Source organism: Lycorma delicatula, chromosome 1, assembly GCF_047948215.1.
Source record: "Lycorma delicatula isolate Av1 chromosome 1, ASM4794821v1, whole genome shotgun sequence".
Classification (NCBI taxonomy): Eukaryota; Metazoa; Arthropoda; class Insecta; order Hemiptera; family Fulgoridae; genus Lycorma; species Lycorma delicatula.
Genome location: NC_134455.1, coordinates 352,088,946 through 352,101,014, shown reverse-complemented (window position 1 = coordinate 352,101,014; position 12,069 = coordinate 352,088,946). Strand labels below are relative to the sequence as shown.

Here is a 12,069-nt window from a genome sequence, read left to right as displayed (position 1 = left end):
CACATTTCAACAGCTTCTAATCTTTTCTTCTCAGGTACTCCGATCGTCCAAGTTTCACTTCCATATAAAGCTACACTCCAAACATAATTTCAAAAATGTTTTCCTAACGTTTAAACTAATTTATAATGTAAGCAAATTATATTTGAGTGAAATCTCGTTTCACCTGTGCTACTGGGCATTTTATATCGCTCCTGCTTCGTCCGTCTTTAGTAATTCTACTTCTCAAAAAACAAAATTCTTGTACCTCCGTAATTTTTTCTTTTCCTATTTTTGTATTCAGTGGTCCATCTACATTATTTTTACTATAGAACAAAACGAAAGTAATGAAATATTGTTTATTTTCATGCGGTAGTTCTTGCGTAGGACTTCATCGATGCCATTCATTGTTTCCTCTAAATCTTTTTTACTCTCAGTTAGACTATATTACTGTAGACTATTACTATATAAATTATCTTAATCGTAACATCTTTATCTGTTCACCTTGCATTGTTACCCCGGATCTAAATTGTTCTTTAACATCATTAACTATTTGTTCTATAGATTAAAAAGTAACGGAGATAGGGAACATACTTGTCGGACTCATTTTTTTATTTCGGCTTTTCTTATGTTCTTCGATTATTACTGTTGCAGTTTGGTTCCTGTAAATGTTAACAATTGTTCTTCTATCTTTATACCTAAACCCTAAATTTTTTAAATGCTAAACATTTTATTCCAATCTACGTTATCAAATGCCTTTTCTAATTCAGTAAATGCTATATATGTTGGTTTGTTTTTCTTTAATCTTCTTTCTACTATTAATCTTAGCGCTAAAGTTGCTTCCCTTATCCCTACACTTTTCCTGAAACCAAATTGGTCTTCTAACATTTCTTCCACTCTCCTCTCAATTCTTCTGTACAAGGGATTCTAGTTAAGATTTTTGATGCGTGAGTAGGTAATGTAATTGTTTTGTATTCTTCACATTTAACTGCTCCTGCTTTCTTTGGTACCATGACAATAACACTCTTTTTGAAGTCTGACGGAACTTCCCCTTTTTCATAAATATTGCACACCAGTTTATATAATCTATCCTGCACTGCGCAGTAATTCTGCAGGTATCCCGTCTATCGCAGGGGCCTTTCTGCCATTCAAATCTTTTAATACTCTCTTAAATTTCAGTATTGTATCTCTCTTTTCATCCTCTTCGACTTCCACTTCTTCCTCTATAACACCATTTTCTAATTAATTTCCTCCGTATAACTTTTCAATATATTCCAACCACCTATCGACCTTTTCTTTCATATTATAAATCGGTGTACCATCTTTGTTTAACACATTATTAAATTTTAATTTATGTACCACAAAATTCTCCTTAACTTTCTTGTATGGTCCATCTATTTTACCAATGATCATTTCTCTTTCCACTTCTGAACACTTTTTAACCCACTCTTCTTTCTGTAATTTGCACTTCCTGTTTACAGCATTTCTTAATCGTCGATAGTTTCTTTTACCTTCACTAGCATTCTTATACTTTCTATGTTCATCCATCAGCTGCAATATATCCTTTGATACCTAAGGTTTTCTACCAGTTCTCCTTGTTCCGCTAAGTTCGCTTCTGCTGATTTAAGAATTTCCTTTTTAACATTCTCCCATTCTTCTTTTATATTTTCTACCTTATTTTTTTACTCAGACCTCTTGCGATGTCCTCCTCAAAAATCTTCTTTACCTCTTCTCCCTCAAGCTTCTCTAAATTCCATACCTTTTCTTCAGGTTTTTAAACCTCAATCTACATTTCTTTATCACTAAATTATGGTCGCTATCAATGTCTGCTCTAGGATAAGCTTTGCAGTCGAAGAGTTGATTTCTAAATGTTTGTTTAACCATGACATAATCTATCTGATACCTTGCAGTACCACCCGACTGTTTAAATGTGTATATTCTTCTATTATGATTTTTAAACTGGGTTAAAAAATAAATAAAAACTGGGTTGTCAATTACTGAATTATACTTTGTGAAAAATTCAATAAATCGGTCCTCTCTTTCATTCCTTTTGCCTAGCCCGTATTCACACACAATATTTCCTTCCTTGCCTTTTTCAGTGCTTGAATTCCGGTCTCCAACTATTATTAAATTTTCATCTGCTTTTGTATGTTTAATTGCTTCGTCAATTTCTTCATATACACACTGTACTTCATCACCGACATGGGTACTTCTAGGTATATAGACGTTAACAATTGTTGTCGGCTTAGGTTTTGATTTTATCCTTATTACACTGATTCTATAACTATGCATTTTGAAATACTCTATTCTCTTCCCTATCTTCTTGTTCATTAGGAAACCTACTAGCCTGCCCATTATATGACGCTGAGTTATTTATTCTAAAATCACCTGACCAAGAGTCATTTTCCCCTTCCCACCGAACCTCGCTAATTCCTACTACATTTACATTTAGTCTATCCATTTCCCTCTTTAAATTTCCTAACCTACCAACATTTTTTAGACTTCTAACATTCCACGCTCCGACTCGTAGAGTCTAAATTTTTTAATTTTTTGGTGACCCCTTCCTTAGTAGTTCCCAATCGGAGATCCGAACGGGGAACTAGTTTACCTCCGGAATATTTTACCAAGGCGCCTCCGTCTTTGTTACATGAAAATGCAGAAAGCTATGTATTCTTGGATAAAAAACAGCTGTAGTTTTCCATTGCTTTCAGCTGTGCAGTACTCAGAAGATTGAGCGATGTTGATATGGCCGTTTAAGTCCTCCTGACCTACACCCTTAATAACTACTGAAAGACCTGCTACCTTCAGAACTTTACCGGGAAGTCCTACAACTGTGTTGTCAGCTTTTTATTTACGATTGTTTATCTAGTTTTATCTCATGGCTGTTGACTACTGATTCGTGTTGGTAGATTAACAATAAAAACAGAAGTCTGTAGTCAATAGTTTGAATGGATTTACTAATCCTACCTGGCGCCGAAAAGTTGTTGGAACGAATCTTCTACTGGTCGAAATACGCGTGGTATATTTCCGGTTGTTAGAGAATTGAGAGCGATTAAGTGGGTTTCCCCAATCGGAACAAAGCACAATTTCTATCGGGACATGGTACATTTAGGGACAGTTTGCTTAGGTTTGGTTTGGTCGATTCGGATCTTTGCCTGGATTGTGGAGTTGATGACACTGCGGACCATGTCTTTTATATTTGTCCCCGGTACAAGGCTGAACGTACCAGAGTTGCTAGGGAACTCGAGAAAGTAAATCCTTTTTGGATCTGCGGAGAATGGACAACAGTGGCTGGCTTCCTGAAGTATCTCGCACTGAGCAGATCAGTTGAGAGGGTATGAGTAGAGTAGTACCCAGGGTGGCTATAGTACCGCCTGGACAGTTAGAATGGCCGAAGGTAGGCGCATTGGTATCGCGCCTAGGTAAGGTAGAAGTATATTGCGAATTATGTAAAGAATAAGCTGTCGGCGGGGCGGCGACTGCACTGCCGAGGGCATGGTTAGCCATGCAGCCGTGAGGTGTAGCGCCATATCGACTATGATTATTTTAGGTGATGAAGTAAATGTCTCGCGGAACTCTGCGATGGAGCTGAGTGGGAGTCGGCGTGTCTACCTCTCCCTGGTAGACCAGACCGGAGTCCGTAGTTGTAATCTAATTGAAGGCTTAGATCAAAAAGAGATGAGAACATTAAGGGAAATATGAATATATTCCGCTGTTGCGATCAACATTGCTGGAGGTATGCATTATATTTACCAAATAGACTCGTACGATACGAGACATTTACAATCACAAGTAGCTTATTTAAATATAAATGCTTGGGGTTCGTGCTTCCGCGAACTCGGTTAGCTGGTTCAGAGGGCAACGATGTAGGACAGTTAAGATATCTGAAAGAGGCCTGCAGCGAAGGCAGAAGCTGAGTTAAAAATCACCGATATAAATGTCTTCCGAGGCATTTACATCGGTGGCACACCAACCGAGACCTGGCTTATTGCTGTGAGGTGTAATCAGTTGAGGGGTTTGAAGACGACTTTCGTTAAAGCCCGTCAGGTCTAGGAAATGGGAGGGGGGTGTGACAACCCGAATCGTCACAAGGTGGGTGTCTTCTCCTACGGGGGTTGGGATGGCGCCGGAAAGGTTTGTGTATATCATCTACAAATGTAAGTGGAGTATATATACCGTATAAACATGTGTGATCAACTATTTATAAATAAATCAAAGATTACAAAACTTTTTATTCAGATTTATTTCATTACTGTTCAAAGAGAACCGATTCTTCCACAATTTACCAGTTCAACATAAAATGCATTATTTGCATATGTAGTATTTATCTCTTTGTCTTTAATTTAATGAAATTTAATCGACGATCGTTTAAGCTTGATTTTCACAACTCAGATTCAACTTTGATTCATGTTACATACAATATTTTTTTATGTTAAAAATATTTAATGTCTATTTCCATCGAACGATGGAAATCACTGGAAAATAATAGTTATTTTCCTATTATTCTTTTGAATCATTAGAATTTGGTGTTGGTGTCTACTATCGATTTTTTAAGTGGAACGGTATCACTCAACTTCAAGAACAATATCTTTAATGTATAGAAATAAAATATACAAAGTGTTTCTAAAATGGTGGGCTGGTTATAGTTTTTCGGATTCTACTTGCAAAACTAAACAAAAAATATCCTTAGGAAAAACAGCAATTTCTCCTTTGTTCTCCCACTGTCCGCCATTTTGTTACTTTTATATAAACATTTTTATCTCAAGTCCGGATATACGAATCACATTAATATTTGGTAAGCGTCTTGGTAATAAAGTTTTAAAATTAGCAAAAATCAGGAATTAAATACCTTCGCAAATTACAAAATGGCGGCCATATTTATTTTTCAATCCGTTATATCTACATAAATAATTGTTTTATCAAAATGTATGTGATGATAAAATATTAAGCCTTTTCTTATGAACAAAATTACATTTTATTTTTTTAAATCGGTTAATAAATAATCGGGTTATGACAGAAAATTTATGTTGTAATTTTTGTGTAATAATTATTAGGTCTATTATTGTGAGAAAATTATTACTTAATTTGATACTAATTTACAACACCAGAATAAACAATAAATAAAAACAGTTAATATTTAATCGAACTGAATGTAAAGTGGAGGAAATGAAAACTGACACAAAATTATAACATTAATTTTCTTCCCTAACTCGGCGTTTAGAAACCATTTTATAAGCATTCTGTATACATATATATCACGATTAATAAAGCTTTCAAATAAAAATTTCCAACAAAAAAGCATGGTGCGTTGATTTGTTTGCCTGCTGTATGTGCTCACATTTTTATTTTGAATGAAGTGCACGAACGATTCATCGCTCGGACGATTTAAACTTCTCGAACGATTCATTCGTTCGAACGGTTTATACTTCTTTATAAGAACGATTTACCTAAAATTATATTTGTATTCTGGGGATAAAAAAATTTTATCTAACCCCAAAAAATTGGGGTTAGAACTGTGTTAAAAAATCACAATTTCAAAAACAGCTAAAAATGTTCAGTATTTTGAAGCTTTTCGTTAGAGGTTTTTGTTTTTAGTACGCTAAATTCATGAACGTTATTTAATTACAATTGGCAAAAATTTAACAAAATCATATGTAATGAAACATAAACAATTTAACATTTTCGCGGCGGGCTTAATAGGTATAATACAGTCGAACCTCTATATTACGAAAACCTCGATTTTACAAACTTTTACTGCACCGTGACATTTTAATTAAACTATGTAAACATTTACCTCTATTTAACGTATTCATACTTCTATATAACGAAATGATGATACTGCATATTAACATAATACAGTATATAGTAATATATAGTCATTTTTACGAATTTTTTTTTTAAATAATGACATTAAATTTAGTATTTTCGATATTTCTGTAAGTTTAAGGTAGTTATTCTTTTGATTTCTGTACCTAAATTGTACCTGTATACAAACACAAAATATTCTCGACAACAGTCAAGAATGACAGGTTATTTTTATTGAACTGGTAGAACGGAAAATTCCCAAGATTCTCTTAAAACACATTGATAATAAAATTCTAAAAAAATATTTAAACACTTGTTCTGCAGTTACTGTCTGCCTATACATTAAAGTAGCGTAATTTCCCGAAATCCATTAACTAACGCAAAACACCAAAATTACTTAGCCAACTTTTATTCATTTATCTAAACTAGACATTTACCTGCAGTACGTAGATATAACAAATAAAATTCTTAGAAAACATTTAAGAGATACTCCCTCTATTGTTCAGTGTACACATACAGTTCAGCAATAATTTTTCCTGGGATTAATTCAGCTGGTCTTGTCTTTGAATTACGTTACTCGCGTTATACAGTACTGTACTTTTCTTTAGTAACAGTATACATATGAGTACAATGTCAAAATGGAAGTAAGTGTTTCGGAAAAAATGTATCTCTATTTAACGAATTTCTCGGGATTCTCGATTTCGTAGTATAGAGATCCGACTGTAATTAGTATGTTGTCTACTATCGGTCTTTGAGATATTTCTAAATGGAACGGTAGAATTCAGCTCCGAGATCCATATTTTTAATATATAGAAATAAAATTTATATCACGATCATGTAAAAAATAAATAAATATAATGATTAATATATTATTTGCAGAAGAGTAATATTGACATCAGAAAACTTTATACTGAAATAGGGAGAGTTCAAAAGACATCGCCTTTCGCTAGACATCACACTGTTTTTGAACGAAGGTAAGAAAATTATATTTGATAGTTTTTTTAGGGTATGAAAATATGTCTACATCTCAATCATATTTTAGAAGAAGGGAGAATTAACTTTTATAATGTAATTTAATCTAATCAAATACGAATGAGATGAATGTAAAGAAATAATGTTTTGTACGCCCATCAGGATTTACCAACAAGAAGCCAACATTTATATAAATCATAACACATAACTATTAAACGTAAAAATTCTAAATGTTTTCTTTTATAATGCTGAACTGTGAAACATTAATCCTAATTAATCCTTAATCAATTAATCATACTATAAATTAAAAATAGCAATTTTCTATTACATATATTTGAATTTCAGAAGATAATTGGCAAGCTTGAAATCAATTTAATTTAATACTTTAACATTTCATAGTTACCTATCTTGACAATGTCTGTTTTTAGCATTTGATAATAGTATTTATAACCCACACAAAACAAGAATATTTTCAGGGTATTCGATGAATGCCTATTAGAATATGCAAAATATTCTTGGTTGTTTCCAAAAAAATCCTGTGATATAATAAGTATATTTATCACTCGAATATAACAATGTCCTCGAGCATTATCTTAGCCGCATGATATTATTCTGGATTTGTTGTTTAGAGTCCCTAAGGTAACTTAGGCACATAATATCGAATCTGATTGGATTTCTTTTAGATTATGACCTAAGTATGTGCATGAAACTTAAATTAGAACCTATTGAAAACGAATTACAAACTGGTTAAATCAGACATGTCTCCCTATGAAATGCTTAAGTATATATCAGGAATATCGTAATATAATATTTAGTTTATCATAACATATAGAACATCAATGGATCGATATATAGGAAAGCCAAAGATATGATATTTATATTTCAAACCACAACTTAGTGCGATAATATGGGATTTTAGTTCAATAAGCAAGGATTTTTGGAATGAAATAATTGTGATATCTACGGAGAATTCATCCAAGTTAAGTATAAATGCTTAGCAAGAAATTGAGCCAGAAATAATTATTGTAGTTCACAGATATACTGTAGAACTAAAAAAATTTTATCATTCTGGTCCTAATAAAATCACGCATTATTGTAGATATTGTATGAGTTAACCACTAGGCTATCCCGGTAGGTTAAACTTGCCATCGCAAAATCAGCTGATTTTCGAAGTCTAACGTTCTAAGGTTCGAGTCCTTGTAAAGGCAGTTGCTTTTATATAGATTTGAATACTAGACTATGGATACCTGTATTTTTTGGTGGTTGGATTTAAATTAACCACAATGGAAAGGCAATGGCAAACCACCGGTTAAACCTGCCTGGAATCGCCGAGGATTGAACACGACTGAATGATTAAAATTGTTTTTTATTGAATGAGTTATCACCAAGTATACTTACTATACCTGGGATATGCATATCACTTTATTTGGATAATATGCTCATACTGGGATATACTGTATTTGGGATAGACTTCTACTAAGCTGTAGAATATATACATTTTTGATTTTCTCAGTTAAATATTATATTTTTGTAGTTGTATATTACACGTTTTGTACAGTAGAAGACACCAACTGAAAATACAATTTGTCAAACATTTTGGATGCGCAACAGACAAACTAAGTCCACAGTAAAATTATGAATGCGCAGTAATTATAATGAAGGCTTAGTATTCTCGCGTGTTTGCGGTTCGACAAGGATATTGAGAGACTAACAAACGAAAAAATTTCTTAAAAATATAATTTATTACTCTAAAGACATATAAATAAAATAAATAATAATAACATAGATAATAATAATAATAATAATAATAATAATAATAATAATAATAATAATAATAATAATAATAAAAATAAAAATAATAATAATAATAAAAATAAAAATAATAATAATAATAATAATAATAACAATAATAATAATAATGACATTAAGTATTTATAATATACAAAATAGTAATTCAATTAAAAATTGATTTAATGACAGTAATAAATACCAAAATACTGCCCAATTTATTAAAAATGTTATAATAACCGATAGAAACTAATATTGCATTAACAAGATAAAACTAGAAAAGTCTAAAGTTCATATAATTAAATTTTCTATAATATTTCTTTTACTCTTTACGATAGAATTACGCTAAATTTTATGAATGACTCGTATACAGTCACTTTCACTACTCGCCGAACAATTTCTTATATTCAACCATTGTCCAAACTGTATTTGTAGAATAAAATGATTCATTTTTGAAAATCTGACAAATACACAAATAAATGTGAGTGACTGTAGAGTAAGTAACTTTATTTATATTTGAACAGTTGTTTCTCTCAGAAATTCAAAATCTGAATGTAACTAAGAATCTGTAAGTTAATCTTCCATCAATCACACCAAAACTTATAAAAATTCTATAATGTGTAGAGTTTTACATAGCATTATATTTTTAACTGGTTTGTTGTATTTTGGTACCTGGTGTGGAATTCAGATTTGTCACCCTCCTGTAATGCTACACTCCCAAATACCAGCATTTAAATAAAATTCAAATTTGAGTAATGATCGCTTATCACCTAGTGTTTTCGTCTTTACTATTTTAAGCATAAATTTTAGGCTTTCTTCAACAATGGAAATGAACCATTTAATAATTAATACAATAACATCAAAACAAAGGTAGTCATAGTATGCATATTTTATTACACATTAAACTTGACTAGCAGGTGCCACATACTGGGAATGCACTTCATACAAAGCTATTATCAGGATCAATATTGTAGTTCAAAATAGTAAAATTATAAGAACAAATTATGAATTTTACCAATCAAAATACACGCTCTTATCACTTTTAATCTCACTTTAAAATATCACTTTTAATCTCTTAAGTAATACAAAATTTACAAAACACTTTACTGTACTCATATATACATTATGTTAATACTCCTTTAACTTTAATTTTAAAAACATTACGATTTTTGTCCTCCTATTTTGATTTCAGTAAATATTACCTTGTAAAAAATTAATTTGCTCATCTGTTTTGTCTCATCTGAGATAATAGCCAAATTTGAAAGCCTTGATTTGGATCATGATAGAATGAAGATAATTTAGTTAACTTAAAACTTTGTTCACATGAAGCAGTCGTTATGCAAATGATCAAATAGAATCTTAATGCTAAAGGAAAGTTTGAACAGGGTCAAAAGATTCCATTTCAATTACAAATTCAAAGACTTAATCCATGACCAGTTTTTGCAGTCTGCTTGGTGAACTTCATCCCCTTCCAAATTTGTCTTCTCAGTTGCTCAATTTCAATTGTGTTCTTTGGAGAATTCATTGAACATTTGGATAAGATTTGATAAAAGAACCTGCAGATCTTCACCAAGTTCTTTCATTAAAATGACACCCCTTTCTGTTGATGCACTTGATCTCGACCGCACTTCCCTAGCAATACCAGTGTTTGTACGAGTACAATACACTATTACTTAAAAAATTAAACAACACTAGAGTAAAAGTATTTACTGCTACAGTTGTTATTTAACGTTTTTCCTGAAAATTAGTAATAAGTAATTATACATATGCATATTTTCTTAATAATAATAAAGAATTTCAGATGTGCATCTAACAGAAGTACAACTAGTCAAGAAAAGTTCTACTTGTTGACTTTACTAGTTTTTTTATTAATTTAAATAAAAAAGAATAATTATTAAAATTAATTTTGTAATTTTGGTGACAATATAGAAGTCCAGAGGAAATTAAAAAGGAACACAGCTCTTACATGAAAAATAATCCAAATCGAGCTCCTGGAACTATAATACTACCAGATCACAAAAGGAAAGAATATTTAGCACAAATAAAAAAACGTAAGTATGACAACATGTAAATTTATTTTAGAATTTCTTGACACTCGCTGCATGATGAAATATGATATTAGTTTATTTCTTTCATTTTATTATTTCTTTTCTAAATCCAATCATCATTTGTATCAAGGAGATAATTCATAAATTCAACTGCATAACTTTTAACGCCACTAACAAAGGAGCTGTACAACAGCTCTGAAAATTTCTTCTGGAAACAGACACATGTACTGAAAAAGTAGTTTTAAATTCTTAAAAAAGGGTTTATCAGTAACTTCTTACTACATTGAACAAACTTATTTTTCAGTTTAATCGTTATTTTTAATTATTATTTTTCAGTTATTTAATTATTATGTATCTTATAAATTACAATTTATATCAGAGGCAAGCACTATATGATATTACATTTACTCTAGCATCTCAGTGACGTGTGATGTGAATTTACATAGGTATGAATCTAACAGTATTCAGATTAGGGTATAAGGTTCCTATGCTTCTGGTAAATAATAATTTGTGGTATAGACCTCATTTTATGGATCAAAAAATTTAAATGAATAATTCACCATAAAGTGATAGTGATTTTAAAAAAATGGTGAATTGCATATACATAATATTATTTTGTGACAAAATTTTAAAAATAAATAATTTAGTACTAGAGTAAGAAGGCTTTTTCAAATGTTGTGTATGAGTATGAGATTAGTAATTTTAAAAATAAGAAACTCATTCTAAAAATTTGTTATAGTGAAGTTTATAGTTGGTGCTAGTTTTGAGTTAAAGACATCTTCCCTGGTACTGTCTATTATTGAATTGTAAAATAACTTCATCAATTAAACATAACTGACCCTCTTCCATGTAAAATCAGTATAAGAAAAGGAATTATATTGAAAGAAAGCCTTCTTTCTTTGGAACTATGAGCAGGAATCATCTACTGTCAAATCTATATCATTGATTTATGTCTGAATGTCATGTAATTGCAGTTAAAATATATATACTTACACAGTATAATATATGAATTAAATTAGTAAATGATTTTCCACAATAAGCTTTAATGTCTTAAAGAAGGATGAGGTCAAAAAGATGCTAGATCTTCATTACTCCAGAAAATTGTCGTTACCGGGGAAAGTTCTCAACTTGACCCATTGATAGCACAAGTATGAACAAATGACTACGATGTTTGTCAAATATAATACTTTAAATGGTATGCTGTAGAAGTTTCAGATGCATACATTTAGTATTTGTAGCAATTAAGTAATGCAAACAAGTTAGTATGTGTCCTCTACAGTGCTGAATTTAACAGTCGAACAATAACGCATTCGATGAACATTTCTCAAGTGGATTTAGGCTTATTTAAACAGAATTCAGCTGAGTTGCTTTGATGTTTTGTAATAGTAGATGAAATCCAGATTCACCATTACATACCAGAGACAAAACAACAGTCCAAACAGTGGGTAGGAGCACGTTAAAGTAGGCCAAAGAAGGCAAA

The 12,069-nt window shown here is 31.3% G+C and overlaps 1 protein-coding gene across 1 annotated transcript in view; it reads left to right on the top strand.

Annotated features, from left to right (window-relative positions):
• The window catches only part of LOC142317917 (uncharacterized), a 33,664-nt gene that overhangs the window by 19,875 nt on the left and 1,720 nt on the right, over window positions 1–12,069 (top strand). Inside the window, exons 5-6 of the mRNA XM_075354455.1 lie at window positions 6,661–6,755; window positions 10,471–10,592. Coding sequence (XP_075210570.1) covers window positions 6,661–6,755; window positions 10,471–10,592 — 217 coding nt within the window. The remainder of the gene's footprint in view (window positions 1–6,660; window positions 6,756–10,470; window positions 10,593–12,069) is intronic.